Source organism: Narcine bancroftii, chromosome 1 (assembly GCF_036971445.1).
Source record: "Narcine bancroftii isolate sNarBan1 chromosome 1, sNarBan1.hap1, whole genome shotgun sequence".
Lineage (NCBI taxonomy): Eukaryota > Metazoa > Chordata > Chondrichthyes > Torpediniformes > Narcinidae > Narcine > Narcine bancroftii.
Window position 1 is genome coordinate 435,025,620 of NC_091469.1, and position 20,763 is coordinate 435,046,382.

Consider the following 20,763-nt stretch of genomic DNA (forward strand, 5'->3'; position numbering starts at 1 on the left):
TATGCTCCAGGACATCATTGTTTTTTCTCCTGGATTTATTTAAGAGTTTGTCATATCATGTGGATCTGCATTTAATTACAGGTACCACAATGATCCATGAGAGGATCCACTCTCCTGAACTACTTAAAGAATCTTTTGGGCTTTTCCAATATATTTCTGCCAGGTATACCTCATGACCCATTTTTGACCTCTTCATTTCCTTCTCCAACATCCTCAAAAGAACTCACTTGCTCCCAGCTCCCAATGCCTGACATATTGCCTTCTTTGTCCTGACCACTCCCTCTTTCTCTAGTAGGACCATCTAGTTAAGTCAAATTTGTTGTCATCTGATTGATCAAGTACAATCTGACAAAACCGCTTTCTGAACCTCGGTGTAAAACACACAGACATAACACAAATAGAGACAAATAATACATATTGTTTCTTGAATGTGAGAGTCTTGGATGGTTAGTGTAAGCAGTTCCTTTGGTCATTCATATTGGTTCAGAAAACTTTCCTGAACACTTAACATTTAATCCCTCAACACGAAGGAAATTTCATTCAACGACATGGTCAGCATAATGGTTGGCACATTGCTGTTACAGCACCAGCGACAGGATTAGAATCTGGTGCTGTCTGTAAGGAATTTGTACGTTCTCCACACACCTGGGCGGGTTTCCGCTGGTTGCTCCAGGTTCCTCCCAACATTCAAAATGTACCAAGGTTGTAGGTCAATTGGGTGTAATTGGGCGGAACGTTTCCATATTAACTATAATATCACAATACCATGTGCTAATCTATAATCTGAGTTATCCGCTTTACCTGTGAGTCTTCTTTCATTAAAATAAATGCTGATGAGCCTCTCATTCTGTTCACCTTCCTGTTCTGATTACTGGACTTGCCTACTTCCATCTTTATATTTACTTCATCTTTATCATCTGATAAAATACTTTGGGCCTCAGCCCCTGAAAGGCTAGTGTAAACCCTCCCAAGTGGCACAAGCAAACTTACCCACAGCAACATTGGACTCCCAACAATTGAGTTGGAACCAGTCCCTCTTGTATAGGTCATCTCTAGCCTGGAGCTGAAGTCCATTCACCTGGATCAACTGTTGAGCCATGCATTTATTTGCCTTATCCTCATATTCCAATCCTCACTAGCATAGTGGCCTATTATAGACACACATCTCCTCACTTGCCAGGAAGGCAGAACAGTGACTCCACTTCCTGAGAAGACTGAAGCAGGCAAGTCTACCGGCCACCATGATGTCAACCTTCGACAGGAGCTTCATCGAGAGTGTCTTAACCGACCGCATCAGTGTGATACAGCTGCTGTAGAGAAATGAATTAGAGGTCAATCCACAGGACCACAAGAGCGGCAGAGGATCAATGAAGCCACCCCTTCCACTCCAATCATCGACGTGATCTGCTGGGATTGTTGTTTGAAGAAGTGGCTCCCGTTGGGAAAGTGATACAAAGTATCAGAGCCAGCATCACCAGGCTGAGGCACAGCTTCTTCCCATTCCCACGGGCAGTGAGAATGTTGAACGACCAAAGGAACTGCTCACACGGACTATCTGAAACCCTCATATTCATGCAACAACATGAATACTTGTCCTGCATACGTAATGTTTGTCTGTACGTGTTATGTCTGGTTGTGTGTCTGCGTGTTTTGCATGGAATACCAGAGAATGCTGTTTTGTCAGGTTGTAAGTATGCCATCAGATAACAATAAACATGACTTGATGTGAGATTACAAATTTAGAGTTCTGTTTTTTTAACCTTCTATCTTGTTCCCTATATTCACTTTACAGATATTAACTCACTTGCTGCCTGTCTTGAGTACCAATATGGATATCAAAGAACAAGGGGAAATTTGATAGGTGTATACAAATTATTAGGGATATAAATGCAAGCAGGCTTTTTTCAGAGGCTGGGTGAGACAAGAACCAGAGGACATTGGTTAAAGGTGAAATGCAAAATTTTTTAAAAATTTTTTTAATTTTTCACACCATAAACCACATTGACCAAGATACATACATTTTCCTTTTCAAATATATAGTGTCATTTTCTCCGCCCTCCCTCCCTCCTCCCATCCCACCCTCTCTACCTCCCCCCCATTCATTTAAAGTACAGAATCTAAGATACATTAAACCTGTCAAACAATGTTGTCATTCAATAAAAATAAACAAGAAATTCCACTGAGTCAATTCTTTTCATTTCCTTCTCCTTTCGTTATTTTAGGTGGTAGATGTCCCCGGTAGGTTTTCTCTATTGTGTTTCATGTATGGCTCCCATATTTGTTCAAATATTTCAATATTATTTCTTAAATTATATGTTATTTTTTCTAATGGAATACATTTATTCATTTCTATATACCATTGTAGTATTCTCAAATTATCTTCTAATTTCCAGGTTGACATAATACATTTTTTTGCTACGGCTAGAGCTATCATAACGAATCTTTTTTTGTGCGCCATCCAAATCAAGTCCAAATTCTTTGTTTTTTATGTTACTTAGGAGGAAGATCTCTGGGTTTTTTGGTATATTGTTTTCTGTAATTTTATTTAATATCTGGTTTAGATCTTCCAAAATTTTTCTACTTTCTCACACGTCCAGATTGCATGTACTGTTGTTCCCATTACTTTTTTACAACGAAAACATCTGTCAGATACTGTTGTGTCCCAATTATTTAACTTTTGAGGTGTAATGTATAGCCTGTGTATCCAGTTATATTGTATCATACGTAACCTCATGTTTATTGTATTTCTCATAATTCCAGAGCATAACTTCTCCCATGTTTCCTTCTTTATCTTTATGTTTAAATCTTGTTCCCATTTTTGATTAGTTTTACCATTTGTTTCCTCATTCTCCTTTTCTTGCAGTTTAATATACATATTTGTTATAAATTTTTTGATTCTCATTGTATCTGTAATCACATATTCAAAATTACTTCCTTCTGGTAACCTCAGACTGCTTCCCAATTTGTTCTTCAAGTGGGATTTCAGTTGGTAGTATGCCAACACTGTATCTTGAGTTATATTATATTTATTCTTCATTTGTTCAAAGGATAGTAATTTATTTCCTGAAAAACAATTTTCTATTCTTTTGATCCCTTTTTTCTCCCATTCTCTAAAGGAAAGGTTATCTATTGTAAAAGGGATTAACTGATTTTGCGTCAGTAATAGTTTTGGTAATTGGTAATTTGTTTTATTCCTTTCTACATGAATCTTCTTCCAAATATTGAGCAGATGATGTAATACTGGAGAACTCCTACGTTGTACCAATTTTTCATCCCATTTATATAATATATGTTCAGGTATCTTCTCCCCTATTTTATCTAGTTCTAATCTAGTCCAATCTGGCTTTTCCCTTGTTTGATAAAAATCTGATAGGTATCTTAATTGTGCGGCTCTATAATAATTTTTAAAGTTTGGCAGTTGTAAGCCTCCTTGTTTATACCATTCTGTTAATTTATCTAGTGCTATCCTCGGTTTCCCCCCTTTCCATAAAAATTTCCTTATTATTTTCTTTAACTCCTTGAAGAATTTCTCCGTCAAGTGTATTGGCAATGCCTGAAATAGGTATTGTAACCTTGGGAAAATGTTCATTTTAATACAGTTTATCCTTCCTATTAGTGTTAGTGGTAAATCTTTCCAATGCTCTAAATCGTCCTGTAATTTTTTCATTAGTGGATAATAATTGAGTTTATATAGATGGCCGAGGTTTTTATTTATTTGTATACCTAGGTATCTTATTGCTTGCATTTGCCTTCTGAATGGTGATTCCTTCTTAAATTTTGAGAAATCCGCATTATTCATTGGCATTGCTTCACTTTTATTTACGTTAATCTTGTAACCCGACACTTCTCATATTCCTTCAATTTCTTATGTAATTCTTTTATCGACAATTCTGGTTCTGTTAAGTATACTATAACATCATCTGCAAACAAACTGATTTTATATTCCTTGTCTTTTATTTTTATCCCTTTTATTTTATTTTCTGTTCTTATCAATTCTGCTAGTGGTTCTATAGCTAATGCGAACAATAAGGGTGATAGCGGGCATCCCTGCCTTGTTGATCTGCTTAAATTAAATTGCTTTGATATATATCCATTTACTGTCACTTTCGCCAATGGCCCCTTATATAATGCTTTAATCCAATTAATATACTTCTCTGGTAAAGTGAATTTTTGCAATACTTTGAATAAATAATTCCATTCTACTCTGTCAAAGGCCTTCTCTGCGTCTAAAGCAACTGCTACTGTTGGCGCTTTACTCCCTTCTACTGCATGAATTAAGTAATAAATTTACAAATATTGTCTGTTGTTCATCTTTTTTTAATAAATCCAGTTTGGTCTAGATTTACCATTTTAGGTACATAATCGGCTAATCTGTTTGCTAATAGTTTAGCTATAATCTTATAATCTATGTTAAGTAATGATATTGGTCTATATGACGCTGGTGCGAGTGGATCTTTCCCTGTCTTTGGTATTACTGTAATTATTGCTGTTTTGCATGAATCTGGTAAGCTTTGTGTTTTGTCAATCTGGTTGATTACTTCCAGGAGGGGAGGAATTAACATTTAAATCTTTAAATGTTTTATAGAATTCTATTGGGAATCCATCCTCTCCTGGTGTTTTATTATTTGGTAGTTTTTTTATTATCTCTTGTATTTCTACTATTTCAAATGGTTCTGTTAATTTATTTTGTTCCTCTGTTTGTAATTTCAGTAGTTCAATTTTAGTTAAAAATTCATCTATTTTGTCTTTTTTCCCTTCGTTTTCAGTTTGGTATAATTGTTTGTAGAATTCTCTGAAGTTTTTATTAATCTCCGTTGGATTATATGTGATTTGTTTGTCTTTTTTCCTAGATGCCAATACCATTCTCTTAGTTTGTTCTGTCTTAAGCTGCCATGCTAGAATTTTGAGCGCTTTTTCCCCTAGTTCATAATATTTCTGTTTTGTCTTCATTATGTTCTTCTCCACCTTAATTGTTTGTAGTGTTTCATATTTTATTTTTTTATCTGCCAATTCTCTTCTTTTAGTTGTGTCTTCCTTCATTGCTAATTCTTTTTCTATATTTACTATTTCCCTTTCCAACTGCTCTGTTTCCTGATTGTAGTCCTCTTCATCTTGGTTACATAACTTATTATTTGCCCTCTGATGAACGCTTTCATTGTGTCCCATAGTATAAACTTATCTTTCACTGATTCTGTATTTATTTCAAAGTACATTTTAATTTGTCTTTCAATGAATTCTCTAAAATCCTGCCTTTTAAGTAGCATGGAGTTTAATCTCCATCTATACATTCTTGGAGGGATGTTCTCTAACTCTTGTCAATATCAAGGGTGAATGGTCCGATAATATTCTAGCTTTATATTCTGTTTTTCTTACTCTGTCTTGCATACGAGCTGATAACAGGAATAGGTCTGTTCTTGAGTATGTTTTATGCCTACCCGAATAATATGAATATTCCTTTTCCTCTGGGTGTTGCTTCCTCCATATATCCAAAAGTTGCATTTCTTGCATCGATTTAATTATAAATTTGGTTACTTTGTTCTTTCTGTTAATTTTTTTTCCAGTTTTATCCATATTTGAATCCAAATTAAGGTTGAAATGCCCTCCTATTAATATGTTCCCTTGTGTGTCTGCTATCTTCAAAAAAATATCTTGCATAAATTTTTGATCTTCTTCGTTAGGTGAATATACATTGAGTAAATTCCAAAACTCCGAATATATCTGACATTTTATCATTACATATCTCCCTGCTGGATCTATTATTTCCTCTTCTATTTTAATTGGTATATTTTTACTGATTAATATAGCTACTCCTCTAGCTTTTGAATTATATGTCGCTGCTGTTACATGTCCTACCCAATCTCTCTTTAATTTCTTAATGCTCCATTTCAGTTAAATGTGTTTCTTGCACGAATGCTATATCAATTTTTTCTTTTTTCAGTAAATTTAGCAGTTTCTTCCTTTTGATTTGGTTATGTATTCTGTTAATATTTAAAGTCATATAGTTCAACATAGCCATTTCATACTTTGTTTATCTTCCCTTTCCGTTTCCTCATCATCACCTTTCCTTCTTATCTATTTCTGCTTTCTTGTTTTGAACACTTTATAAGACAACATTTCTAAAACATCAAACATTTCCCTTATTCTCCTATCTAAAATTTCTTTAACCCCATTCTCCCCTCCCCCTCCTGAGTTGCCCTTTATCCCTTGTCGGGCAACCACATCTCCCCTCTCCATTTGGATTTGCGAATTCACTCGCAAGCGTCAACTGATTTTGCAGTGACCGTAACTCCTCCCCACCCAGCCCCCCCGGAAAAGTTTTTAATTTTCATATATAATTCCCTCCTTATTTCCTCTGTTCCCTTTCATTCCCTTATTAATTCTTATCTATACTCAATATATTTTCCTCTAAATACGGATACACTCATGTACACACATATATACATACACATATATATACCCATATACACACATACATATAGTTCGTGGTCATTTTTATTCTCATTACATGTCTTCATCTCTCTGCTTGTTTTGTAGTTGTTCTGCAAATTTTTGTGCTTCCTCCGGATCCGAGAATAGTCTGTTTTGTTGCCCTGGAATAACTATTTTAAGTGCCGCTGGGTACTTTAACATAAACTTATATCCTTTTTTCCATAGGATCATTTTTGCTGTATTGAACTCCTTCCTCTTCTTCAGGAGTTCAAAACTTATGTCTGGATAGAAAAAAAATTTTTGACCTTTGTATTCCAGTGGCTTTTTGTCTTCTCTTATTTTCTTCATTGCTTTCTCCAATATATTTTCTCTTGTTGTATATCTTAAGAATTTTACTAAAATGGATCTTGGTTTTTGCTGCGGCTGTGGTTTCGGGGCTAGTGTTCTATGTGCCCTCTCTATTTCCATTTCTTCCTGTAATTCTGGTCTTCCGAGGACCCTGGGGATCCAATCTTTTATAAATTCTCTCATATTCTTGCCTTCTTCATCTTCCTTAAGGCCCACTATCTTTATATTATTTCTTCTATTATAGTTTTCCATTATATCTATCTTCTGAGCTAACAGCTCTTGTGCCTCTTTAACTTTTTAATTACATTCTTCTAATTTATCTTTTAAGTCCTCTACTTCCATTTCTACGATTATTTCTCGTTCTTCCACATTGTCCACTCTTTTTCCCATCTCTGATATGACCATCTCTATTTTATTTATTTTTTCTTCTGCACTCTTAATTCTTCTTTTTATTTCATTAAATTCTTGTAATTGCCATTCTTTTACTGATTCCATATATTCTTTAAAAAAATATATCCATTGTCCTGCCTTTCCCTTCTTCTTCAATTTCTCTATGTTCTTCTTCCTCTGGGTTGGCCATCTGTTGTTTCCTTGTTTTCTTTTTCCTCTCTTCTTTCTTGTTCTCGTTGTTTTCTATGTTCTCTTCCTGTTGCAGCTGTCACTCTCAGCTGTGGAGATCGACTCCTCAGCTGTTCCCCCCTCTCGTCAGTGTGTTTTTTTTCCATGCGTACTTCATGCGCACTTTTTCACGCGGTTGCGCACTTTTACTTGGCTCCGCAAGCCATTTTTGTAGTCCCGAGCTCGGGACTTCCACCGACCTTAGGGAGAGGGCTTCTCTCTCCGCGGCGGGCCTCCTCAGACAGGTAAGGCCTTCACCTTCTTCTTCCGACGTTCTTTCTTCTTCTCTTCTTCCCGTTGCTTTCGACTTTTCTCTCTTAGCTGCCATTTTCTTCTCACCTTTACTTTTACTTTGTTTTAATTTTTATTCTTGTACCTTTGTGTTTTGTGTGTTTTTTTTCAACTTTTCCGGAGAGGGCTGGAATTCCCTGACCGGCCACTACTCCATCACATGACTCCCAAATGCAAAATTTTAAAGGGAAACATTAGGGAGAACTTCTTCCTCAGAGTGTGGAAGAAGCTTCCAGCGAAAGTTATTTTTAAGCCATACAGCAAGGTAACAGGCCATTTTGGCCCACGAGTCCACACTGCTCAATTTAAACCCCATTAGCCTACATCTCCGGAAGGTTTTGAAAATCCAAAGTGGTGGATGCAGGTTCAATTTCAACATTCAAGAGAAATTTGGATAATATATGAATGTGAATGGTATGGAGGGCTGTGGTTTGGGCACCAGTTGATGGAACTAAGCAAAATAATAAATCAGCATGGACTAGATCTGCTAAAGGATCTGTATGTGTAGGGTAGTGTTCTATAGTTCTCTGGATCCTGCTGCTCATCCACCCTTTTCAAAATGTCCTGTGGCTGCTCAGTCAATCATAACCTTGGCACCAGGGAGGCAACATACTCTGGGTTTGCTACTGCAGACTCATTCATGGCCACAGAAACACTTATCTGTGCCCTTGACTAGAGTCCTCTATCACTACTGCTTGACTAAATTTTGACCTACCTCATTATGCAACACAACCAGTCATGATGCCACTTACCTGGCTGTTGCTGCGCTTTCCCTTGAAGGAGCTACCCCCACTCCCAATACCATCCAAATCAAAATCAGATTTCCAGTATCTTCAGTCATTATAAAACTTTAATTCCTTACATTGTAGCTGTTATTTCTGCACACAAAGGATTAAGATTAGATAAATTAAAAGGCAAAAGGTAATTATCTACATACCTTGTCTTTCCTTTATTTTGTTTATCAATTACTTTGCTTTTCTTGTCAATATCAAAAGGACTGCAGGGATTTAGATTGTGGTAGTTAACTTCTGGGTAGCAATCCAACTGTACGTACAGAGGTCTGTAATGTCTAGATAATGCAAAATTTAAATAAAAATTATGTTAAATAAAAAATAAATAGCATTTTCACAGTTAGCTATGGTGCCAACCATCTGCTGAAAGATCAGCTGAAACATTTGTCCGGTTTCTCCCCGCAAGTACTGCCTCACCTGCTTCCAGCAATTTTAAATGTCCAGATGTACAAAGTCTAGTGAATGCATTGAGAGCATATTTTTGGGGGTTTTTTCAAAATTTTTTTTATTTAGACATTTTAGTAACAAGCCATTTTGGCCCACGAGTCCATGCCGCCCAATTTACAACCTACACTGCCTGTACATTTTTTGAATGATGGGAGGAAACTGGAGGCCACGGAGAAAACCCACGCAGACACAGGGAGCAGGTACAAACTCCTTACAGACAGTGCTGGATTCGAACTCCGGTCAGGTCCCGATCACTGGCACTGCAGAGGCATTGTGCTAACCCCTACCCCAACCGTGCCACCATTTAGCTTACCGGTTTATTGCTTCAACTTTGATGAAAGGCTTCTTTAGTCTTCCTGCTGATAATTAAACACAGTTTTAGCAAGCAAAATCAAGCCAAAAATATTATACATTATCTCTTTTAGTATTTAAGAATTGATGAACTGTATTGTCTCTTACAATCATGTTACTTCCATTTGTTACATGTTCACTTAAAATATCATCTTATAAGTTTCTAGCATTAGTTTAAAAACCTTGGACTGAAGAAATGAAGGATTTAACACAAAATCTATTAAAGCTAGGGAGAACAAATTTGATGATTTGGTATTCGAACAGTACTTTTATTAAGTTTTCAGTTAGTAGTGACTCTTCTATTATAGTGCAAGGAAACTAGATGAGAAATTGCTCTATGTCAAGAATCTTCAATTACACTAAGTTACAAGTTATAAAAATAAAGTTTATGCATGTGGCTAAATATTTTTCAGAAAACACAGATAAGTATATTTGTAGTAAAAGAATTTCAATCATGAGGTGTTAATTTGGGAAAACTAAGTGGAAAAGGTAACTAATAATTACACCTGCAGTAAATTAATTATAATATGGTTATATGCAATAGTAAAAGAAAAAAGGAAATGTTAGTTTGTGAGGGGAAGATAAAGTGGACTTCAGCAAGGTAAAAATAGATGTTGCAAAAAATTAACTGAAGGAGTTCTTGTTACTAAACAGGTCAATGAGTCAAGTTGGATTTTTTTTACAATCTCAGTTACTGATGAGGTGACATAAATTGCAATTTAAAGATGACCCTCAGGTTCCGAGAAAATGGGCCAAATCTCAATTTTATATAATGCAAAGCAGTTATAACCTGAGCAAGAGTTAAGAAACGCAAGTGGAAAAAAAAACCTGCTTATTTATTGACCTTTACCCTCCACATAAAGACTGTGAGAGTGAATTCTATTCCACGCCAAGTTTTTGGGTAATGATTTGTGTATTCTGTAAGGGTGAATTTTTGTTGCACCAAACTGCCATATGCGGGGCTTGCCTTTATAGGTGTGATGCCATGGAGAAAATTAACTAACAAGGAGTTAATCTCATGTTACTTTGCCTTTTTTTTACAACTCATGTTTATGCAACTTTGTTATCATGTAAAAACTGTAAATGAAAAACATATATGTGCATACAAGGTAGGATGATTCTAGACCACCTGCTGTCCTTTCTTTGCAGGATGGGAGTGAAGTGTGACAACTGTTCCCTAACCTCTAAATGGCAGGCAAAAAAAAAACCTATTTACTGACATGTGACAACAAATAAATTAATTTAAATATTCCTTTGCCCGTTTAACTTTTATAAATTATCAGTATTAAAGCTGATTTAAACACATTTTGTTAGATGCACCACTTGGAGAAAGACGCTTGTTTTTTTAAAATATTTTATTTAAGTTTTACAGAAATACAGAATATAGGATTCAATTAATATAACAATAATACATTGAATATACAATCATAGACAAACATTAATAAGGTCCGAAAAAAAAATTAAAAAGAAGAAAGTGCCCCCTCCCCAAATTCCAAATAAAAACAGTGCAGTCAGCAGAGAATAGAGGGAGAGAAAAAGAAAGAAAATAGAAAAGAAAAAGCAACAGGAGCAAGGTTCAACATCTCAGAGTCACATTATTTTAAAAGTATTAAATTTCTAATAAGGAGTATACTAATTGACAAATATCAAAATAAATGATACAATCTGGACATTTAAGTAATCTAAATAATGTTGCCAAATTTTGATGACCAAACTATACCTATTCTTAACACTATAAGTAATCTTCTCAAGGGGAACATAACTTTGCACTTCCAATGTGAAGTAGGGATTCAGATTTCCATGTTACTGCTATACATTTCCTGGCTATTAATAACACAATTTTAATAAATTTAGATTTACTTCTGGAGTTTTATAACTGCCAAATTGGAGAAAGACACTCGTGTTGGAAGTGGAGAATATGGCCAAAATGATTTAGCTACAATGCTTCCTCCCTTCCAGGATTGACAATACCCAAGTCTTTACTCAAGTTCCTTTGCATTACACAATCTAATCCCCACTCCAGGAAAAATTTTAATGCCTTTGAGTTCTTTGCTTGTGTTTTTAGTTACTCTGTGATACTCTCATTGCATCTATGTATTTTACTCCTGCAGTGCAGTCAGTGTTTATCTTCTACTTCTCTGTATTGCTGTTTGGTCTATTACATTCAACTTCGATAATCTTGTCTATTAAACTGCCTTTTCAAACTCCATCCCAAAAAAAATTCAAATTGATTATTGGGCACACAAGATATATATTTAGTGCACAACACCTACTTTTTGTTCGGTGACCATTAGACTGGACAGTTCGATTGCTTTTCACCTAAATAAAACAAAACATGTCATAAATATTATTTCTCCAAAATATGAAAACAATCATGTAATCTCCACATCAGAAAAGTTGGAGTTAATGTGGCTTTTTTGTTATAGGCTATGGGGGACTGTAAACCTAAAAAGGTTAAGTAGTATTCCCACCACTTACATAATTGACATTTATCTAAAGAGCAATAAATACAACTTGCAAAAACATAACAAATGTGTTGATTACAAAAGCAATGCATAAACTTTGATAAGCAGTTCAAGCAATATTTTGTTTAACTGCAACTTTTTTTAGTATCTCCATTAATTTCCAGTAAGCCTCTGAGGACCCACTGCAATTGTAATACTTTCAGTCTTAAGTCAGGGTAAAATTGATCAACCACAGCATACTTTGGTTTCATTCATATCTCCAATGGAATTTGATTAAGAATGCTCTTTAAATACATGGGTGTCACCTGTATGCTAATACCTACCCCTGTGACAAAGCTCTCAGGGTTTATGTTTATAGAAGCCTCCTTCTTTCTTGCAACATAAGCTTTTACATCTAAAAATAATGTTAAGGTTGCACAAAATTCAAAAAGTATTTTAACAGGAAAATATATACAGTACAAAAAAATTAGATTATTTTATAGAAATGTGTTTTACGAGCATTTATGAAATGTTCTAATGTATGAAATGTTCTAATGTATAAAATATTCCACCAGATAATTACATTTATGAATACTGGTATGCTACAACAAAATATTGTAGTTTTCTATATGCAGCCTATAAAGTAGTCCCCCCTTATCTGCAGGGGATATGTTCCAAGATCCCCAGGGTATGCCTTAAACCGTGGATAGTACCAAGGTCTATACAGGGTATGCGCCACTTAACAACCATGATACATTCTGCGAAAATAGGTGTTACGCGATGTGGACGTTGTGCGAACACCATATTATATACTTAAAGCTATAAGGCAGGGTTTCCCAACCAGGGCTGCTCGCACCTCAAAGGGGTGCTCGATAGCATTCCAGGGGGTTAAGAGATAACATTTCATTTTTTTTTATAAATCCATACTCCTTCGATTTAGATAATATGTTGGATGATGAAGAGATGAAGGAAGATCTTATTGAACTGCGCACAAAAAGTGTTCTTGAAATGCAGTTTGAAAGCAAAACTTTGGAACAATATTGGTGTTCGACAATGGACATGTTTCCAAGATTTTGTGAAAAAGCACTAACTGGGCTCATTCGATTCACGACGACATACTTATGCGAGTCTGGATTTAGTGCCCTTTAGTCAATAAGACAAAATCTAGAAATCGCTTGGGTGCTGGGTTGCTTTCAGCAACAAAGTTTTGAAAAACTCTTAAGCAATAAACAGGAACAAAAGAGTAATTAAATTTAAATTGGCTTATGAACATTTGAACATTAGTTTTTTTTAATTTTTTTAAAGAAATTTCATGCATGGATGAAAATTTTATTTTTTTGTAGGGTTTATGCAACTTTTAATTTGTTGTAATATTTTTTCTTTTCCATATGTTTCATTTTTGTTTATATATTATTAAAAATTGATTATACAAATTTGTTTTGGTCACCTTCAACTTTATTCTTAAATAAATTATTACTTTAAGGGGTGTGAGAACATATTAAAATTTTTTAGGGGTGCGGGGCATAAAAAAGGTTGGGAACCACTGCTATAAGGGATACTGCAGTGTGCCTATAAACTTTTTATTTGTAAGTTGGGATCAGTGTGGGAACTGACATGGAGCTGTGGGCTGAGAGCAGGGCAGTGGGATCACTGTGGGGGCTGTGGACTGAGAGCGGGGCAGTGGGATCAGCATGGGGGCTGACACAGGGCTGTGGACAGAGAGCAGGGCAGTGAGATCAGCGTGGGGGCAGACACAGGGCTGTGGACAGAGAGCGAGGCAGTGAGATTAGTTGGGACTAATACAGGGCTGTGGGGAGAGTGCAGGGCAGTCGGTTCAGTTTCAGATTGCAGTTAACCACAGGTACCTGAAACCACGGATAAGGGGGAGCAATTACTCTTTAAAAAGAGTTAAGCAGACAGAGTAAAGTTGTTTCATTCTTAAATTAGTGTAATAATCACTATATTTATATTTAAATACCTCTGGATTTAGTGCCCTAATGTGCAATAGCTGACTTGTGTAATGATAATCAGGTCAATGGAAACATTAGAAACTTTTAAGTAGTCCAGCTTGGGTTCAAGTTGGTCTCAGAATAAACAACTATATACATAAACCTACAAATTAGTGTAGCATGCTGACTATATATTTGCAGAACAATTTGATTTGACCAGCTTTAAAGTACAGCAATTTTTCAAATTTTGTTTATACAAGTTTCCACATATCAGTTACAGCTTCATAAACCTTCATTTGAAATTGGAATAATCAATATAAATGCATGTGTTGTGTAAAGCCTTAAACGGACAAACTATTTCTTGATTATTCCAATTCATATCAGTAAACCATATTTTCAATAATAAATCAGCGACATTTTAACTATATTCAACATATATCAAAACATATTATCAATGTAGAAACACAATGACACTGAATTAAGTTGCATCAAATTCAGATACAAAATTTGTTCCATGGTGTCAACATCTCTGAGGATCTGTCCAGTGGCCTCCGTTTCGATGCAACCAAGAAGAAGGCTCGCCAACAACTATACTTCAAGAGGAGCTTAAGGAGATTTGGTACATCACCTAAGAACTTGCAAATTTCTACAGGTATACCATGGAGAGCATTCTGATTGGTTGCATCACTTCCTGGTATGGAGGACAAGAAAAAACTACAGAGAGTTGAGAACTTGGTCAGACTCTCACCACCCAGGCCATGCCCTCTTCACACTGCTTTAATTGGGAAGGAGGTACAAGTACCTGAAGATGAACACCCAGTAGCACAAGCATAGCTTTTCTTCTGAATGGATAATGAACCACAGACTTGTCTTCAAGTTCTCTTATTTTCCTGACGGGTTCATGACAATAAATTCTGACTCTGAACTGCAACAATGACATTTGATTCCTCTAATCCAATTACCCTGGATTTTGTCAACCTTCTTAAAAGGAGCATTAATCCAAGTGAGTAAAATTGAAAAATTATAAAGGTAAAAAGACCCTGATGGGGGTTGCATACAGGCCTCCAAACAGAAGCCAGGACATGGTGTGCAAACAACAGAGGGAGATAGAGAAGGAATGCAAAAATGGCAATGGGGATGTTGGCTGAATGGGAAAACCAGGTTGGTGCTGGATCCCAAGATAAGGAATTTATCAAATGAATTTGTGACATGATTCACTTCGGAAGGACAAACCAGAAGATGATTACAGGGTTAATGGTCGGTTACTTAAGAGTGTGGAGGAACAGAGGGACCTTGGAACCCAAATCCATAAATTCCTCAGTCGCTTCACAGGTTGATAGGATAATTAAGAAGGCCTATGGGATGCTGGACTTCATTAAATAGGGGGATTGAGTTCAAAAGTAGAGAGGTCATGTTTCAACTCTACAAATCTTTGGTGAGACCACCCTTAGAGTATTATGTTCAGCTCTGGTCACCTCAATGCAGGAAGGAAGTGGAAGCTATGGGGAGGATGCAGAGGAGATTTACCAGGATGTTACGTGGATTAGAAAATAAGTCTTATGAGGCAAGGTTAGCAGAGCTGGGACTTTTTTCTTTGGAGTGTAGAAGGATGAGAGGAGACTTGAGAGGCCCACAAGGTTATGAGAGGCATAGACAGGGTGAACAGCCAGCACCTGTTTCGCAGGGCAGGAAAAGCAAACACAAGAGGACGTGAGTATACAGTTAAGGGAGGGAAGTCTAGGGGAGACATCAGGGATAAGTTTTTTTAAATATATATGCAGAGAGTTGTGAATGCTTGGAATGCTTTGCCAGGGATGGTGGTGGAGGCTTAAACATTAGGGGCATTTAAAAAGACTCCTAGACAGGCACATGATTGGAAGAAAAATAAAGGGTTACAGGTATGGAGGGGTTAAGAAAAAAGAAATATAGGGGTTGGAACAACATCAAGGGCTGAAGGGCCTGTACTGTGCTGTAGTGTTCTAGGTTCCAGGAATGCTTTCAGGGTGGCTTTCTAGAAAAGCTTGTGATTGTGCCAATCCGGAAAATTACAATTTTGGATTGTGTAATGAACCAGAGTTGATAAGGGAGCTGAAGGTAAGGGAATCCTTAGGAGGCAGTGATCATATGATACAATTCACCTTGCAGTTTGAGAGGGAGAAACTAAAATCAGATGGGTCAGTATACCAATGGAACAGAGGTACATGAGATGAACTGGCCAAAGTTGATGGGAAAGGCACGCTAGCAGGAAGGCCAGCAGAGCAGAAATGGCAGATTTCTGCGAGAAATAAGGAAGTTGCAGGACAGGTATATTCCAAAAATGAAGAAATATTTGAATGGAAAAATGACACAACTGTGGCCAAAAAGTCTAAGCCAAAGTAGAAGCAAAAGAAAGGGCATACAAGGAAGCAAAAATTAGTGGGAAGAGGCAAGACAGGGAAGCTTTTAAAAGCATACCAAAGGCAACCAAGGTCATTAGGAAGGAAAAGGAATATAGCAAATAGCTTCAAAAAGGGCACCAAAAGCCTTTCAAATATATTGAGAGTAAAAAAGATGCGAGAGTAAATATATGGCCGATAGAAAATGACAATGGAGAAATTTTAATGTGAGACAAGTAGATGGCAGAGGAACTGAATGAGTACTTTGCATCAATCTTAACTGTGGAAAACATCAGCAATAAACTTAACATTCAAGGGTGTCAGGCAAGAGAAGCAAGTGTGGTCACGATCACCAGAGCTTAGGAAGCTGAATGGTCTAAGGATAGATGTCACCCAGACTAGATGGAATGCACCCTCAGTTTCTAAAAGAAATAGCTATGGAGATGGTGGAGGCATTGGTAATAAGCTTGAAAGACTTAATAGGTTTTGGCATGGTTCCAGGGGACTGGAAAATTATCAAGGTCACTCTGTTATTTAAAAAGGGAGGGAAACAGCAGAAAGAAAAACCACATTAGTGGTTGGAAGTTGTTGGGAGTTGATTGTCAAGGATACAGAGTATCTGGAGGTACCATGACAAGATAGGCCAAAGTCAGCATGGTTTCTTTAAAAAATATTGCATGACAAACCAACTGCAATTTTTTGAGGAAACCACAAGCAGGCTGGTCAGAGGCGATGCAGTGGATGTTGTATATTTGAACTTAAAAGGCCTTTGACAAGGTGTCGAACACAAGGTTGCGGAACAAGATGGAATTATAGGAGATACTAGCATGGGTAGAGCATTAGTTTATCAGCAGAAAATAGTGTGGGAATGAAGGCTTTCTATTCTGGTTGGCTACTAGTTGTGTTCCGTAAGGGTCAGTGTTGGGGCCACTTTATGAATAAATAGCTTTGTGGTTAAATTTGCAGATGATAGAAAGATAGGTGGAGGGTCAGGTGGTGATGAAGAAATGGAGAGGCTTGGGTTGTGGTATAGAGGTTGGAACATTTATCCACTCCACCTGGCTATATACGAAGGTGAGATCCTTCTGGGTAGACCTGGAAGACATTCTAAAAGAAAAATTACAAAATTGGAGTTTCCACAAGATTCTGAATTGTTCCTTTTGGGGATATTAGTGAAGTACAGTTTAGATTATCCTAACACCAAATTCAATTTGTGAAGATCGCTTTGTCAGTAGCCAGGAAGTGTATAGCAGTTGCATGGAAGTCCAACACTCAACTTAGTATTACACGATGGAATATAAAAATGCAGAGTTGCATTCTCCTGGAAATTACTTAAAACTTGAGGAAGAAGTATGATATGTTCATTGAAGTGCGACAGCTGTATCTGAGGTACATAGGTGTGCAGATATGATCTATAACCCCTCCCCCCACCCCCCCGAGAAATGAGTTAAGATACAAGCCATCCCGACAGACAAATAAAAAAGAGTGAATTAAGGTTGTGGCATAGGTGACATGTTTTAATTTTTAGTTTTATTTTTGTTTTTTCCTTTAACATTTATGCTTTATTTAAAATCCAGGGAAAGGAAAAAATACTGCATTCTATATTATATTGTGTGATAAGAAAATGTCTTTTATTGCTTGTATATATTTGCTGGAGTCTTTTAAAATAAAATATTCAAGAAAAAAGGAAATGGAGAGTCTGCAGAGAGTCAGACAAATTAAGAGAATGAGCAAACAAGTGGCAAATTAAATATAATACTGGAAAATGTATGGGTGTGCACTTTGGCAGAAAGAATAAAAGTATAGACTATTATTTGGGTGGGAAGAAAATGTAAAATTCAGAGATGAAAAGGGAATTGGTAGTCTTCATGCAGGATATGTCAAGGTTCACCTTGAGGTTGAGTTGGTGATGAAGAAGGCGAGGAATAGGATACAAGAGCAGAGATGTGATGTTAAGGCTTTATAATACAGTAGTGAAGCCTCACTTGGAGTACAGGGTACAGTTTTGGGCTCCTTATTTAAGAAGGGATGTGCTGGCATTGGTTCAGAGAAGATTCACAAGAATGATTCCTGGAATGAAGGGATTAGTATTTGAGTATTGTTTGACAGTTCTTGGATTGTACTCCTTGGAGTTCAGAAGAATGAGGGGTGACCTCAAAGAAGAATTTCATATGTTGACAGTCCTGGACAGAGTAAATGTGGCAAAGATGTTTTCCATGGTCAAGAGGGCACAGCTATAAGATTGAAGGGAACCGATTTAAACAGGGATGCAGAGGAATTTCTTGAGCCAGAGAGTGGTGAACCTCTGGAATTTGTATCACAGGCAGCTATGGAGGCCAAGTAGTTGGGTGCATTGGAGGCAGAGATTGATAGGTGTCTGAATAATCAGGGTATTAAAGGTTAAGAGAAGGCAGGGGAATGGGAGAATGGATCAGCTCATGATAGAATGAGAGGGGACTCAATGGGCCGAATGCCCTGCTGTTCCTATATCTTATTGTGTTTTTCCTCCCAAATCCATCCAAAATTAGCTTAAATTGCAGGCTGAAGTTTATGCATGAATATGGATTAATTAAGAGAATCTATAATCATGTTAGAGCTGAAATACAGTATTTATTTTCCTTTTATCTACATACATCTCTAAATTATGGATGAAGTATGAAAACAGGTACTATAGGTCCAGAGGGCAGACTGGCCATCAACCTTCTAATTCCAATCCAACAATGATTCATTTTTATTCTCCCATAATCTCTCTACGTACCTTCAACCCAGATTCAACCACTTACTGACAGACATGGGGCAATTTAGAGAAGCCAATTAACCCTCTAACTTGCACGTCTTTTGGGTTGCGGCAGAACATCAGAGCACCTGCGGGAATCCTACAGTCATATGGACAACGTGGAAACACTACACAAACAATATCTAAAACCAGGATCAAATCCACATCTTTAGCACCACAAGGTGCTACTAGCTTCACCATTGTGCTGCTGTATTTATTTATAAAACTAACATTGTTAAGCAAGCATTTGGTCTCCTTCCCTTATATGTCAGAGTTTTACTCAGAGAGATACAGCAAAGAAATAGTGCATTCAGCCTACTGAGACCACTCCAGTTATCAAACATCTATTTAAACTAATTATACCCAAATCCATTTAATTTTACCCACATTCCCATCAACCCAACCCAGATCCTACTGATGATAATTTAGTGGTCAATTAACCTGCTCATCTGCACATCTTTGGGTTGTGGGAGGAAACCAGAGAATGAAAAGAAGCTTGTGAAGTTGAAGGAGGGTGTTCTTTCTGATAGGATACACTGGGATGATGAAGGGGAAAAGCCACCCCAGTTGTATCCTGTTAGAAAGCACCCTCCCTATAAACACAGTATCTGATCAATCACAGAGAGAGAGAGAGAGAGAGAGAGAGAGAGAGAGAGAGAGAATGTAGACAAAATAATAAAGACAAGAGTATTGAGTTTGTGAAATGCAGAACAGGAAGACGTGCCTCGTAAGCCAGGTCCTATATTTTTGGAGAAAAAAAGGAAAAAAAAAACAAACTGAACTAGTAATCACTAATGGATAATTTATGCAGAGAAATGAGTTACCTGAAAAAAATTAACAACATCCAGTAAATTTCAACATGCCCAGATCAAAACATGAGGTCCTGCTCCTCAAGCATGCATGGAGTCTCTTTGTAACAATGCAGCAGGTCACATGGGAATGGTATGAAGAATAAAAATGGTAGGAAGGTTCAGGATTGCCCCTGCAAACTGAATGTAGATGCTCCATTAAATGGTCACCCAATCTGCACTTGGTTTCTCCTATTATGACCTCACTGAATGCAGTATACTAAACTGGAAGTGCAAGCGAATCACTGATTCACCTTGAAAGACTGTTTGGATCTCTGGATAATGGGAAGGGAAGAGATGAAAGGACAAGTGTTGAATCGCCTGCAACTACAAGGTAGCGAGTTGGATGATGGAAACAGAAAAGTAGACTTGGGAGTAACAAAAAGAATGCTCCTTACTAAATGCTGTAAAGGGATCGGTAGTTATATAGTATAGTCTCTTTGAAGCTAGCAGATATTGCATAGAATTATCAGCTGAATGAAGAGGCAGATGAGATGGAATTCTATCCTTGTTCTGACTCAGAAGAGAGATGAGAGCTGAGATGTGGGGAATAGATGAGTTGTGATCAACAGTTTTGTTAACAATGGTGAATAGACTATCATAGATCAGGATGAGGAAAGATATTTCAAGGGTAATTGTATGGAAAGTCTCATTATTGTAGAAAATAGATCAGGCAAAGAATCTGGGAAAATAAATTTCTTATTCTATTGGTGGGACAAAGAGCATTTGTGATAGTTGTGGGAGATGGAAGGCTTGTCATTGAAGTAATAGCTAGTCTATCTCCTAAAATGGAGACACAGATTCAATAAAGGAAGGGAAAAGTCAGATAAGACCATACAAAGATGTGAGGAGGAAGAAACTCATGCAGTTACAAGGTCACTAAAGCAATGCTAAATTGCTACCTTTGGTCAATTTAAGAGGCATACTTTCTCCTACACATCACGCTGAATGTTAAATCCATAATCGCTCAGAACAGTAAAGGGCATAGCAAACATGTTAAACAAATTTTTAAGTCAATCCATGAAAAGAAATATTTGGGCAGCTAGCCAAAAGCTTGCAGTCAGGTTTAAGGAACGTCTAAACAAAAGGAAATAAT

At 36.9% G+C, this 20,763-nt stretch overlaps 1 protein-coding gene across 7 annotated transcripts in view; it reads right to left on the bottom strand.

The window, feature by feature from the left end:
- Positions 1 to 20,763, bottom strand: part of LOC138751686 (protein DBF4 homolog A-like) — an 83,896-nt gene that overhangs the window by 18,667 nt on the left and 44,466 nt on the right. For 4 of the 7 annotated variants that reach the window (XM_069914281.1, XM_069914279.1, XM_069914283.1 and 1 more), the window contains exons 7-10: positions 12,064 to 12,134; positions 11,549 to 11,594; positions 9,238 to 9,283; positions 8,624 to 8,755 (exon numbers count right to left, since the gene is read on the bottom strand). In XM_069914281.1, the coding sequence (XP_069770382.1) occupies positions 8,624 to 8,755; positions 9,238 to 9,283; positions 11,549 to 11,594; positions 12,064 to 12,134 (295 nt within the window). The remainder of the gene's footprint in view (positions 1 to 8,623; positions 8,756 to 9,237; positions 9,284 to 11,548; positions 11,595 to 12,063; positions 12,135 to 20,763) is intronic. The other 3 variants (XM_069914280.1, XM_069914285.1, XM_069914284.1) reach the window with 3 other exon arrangements.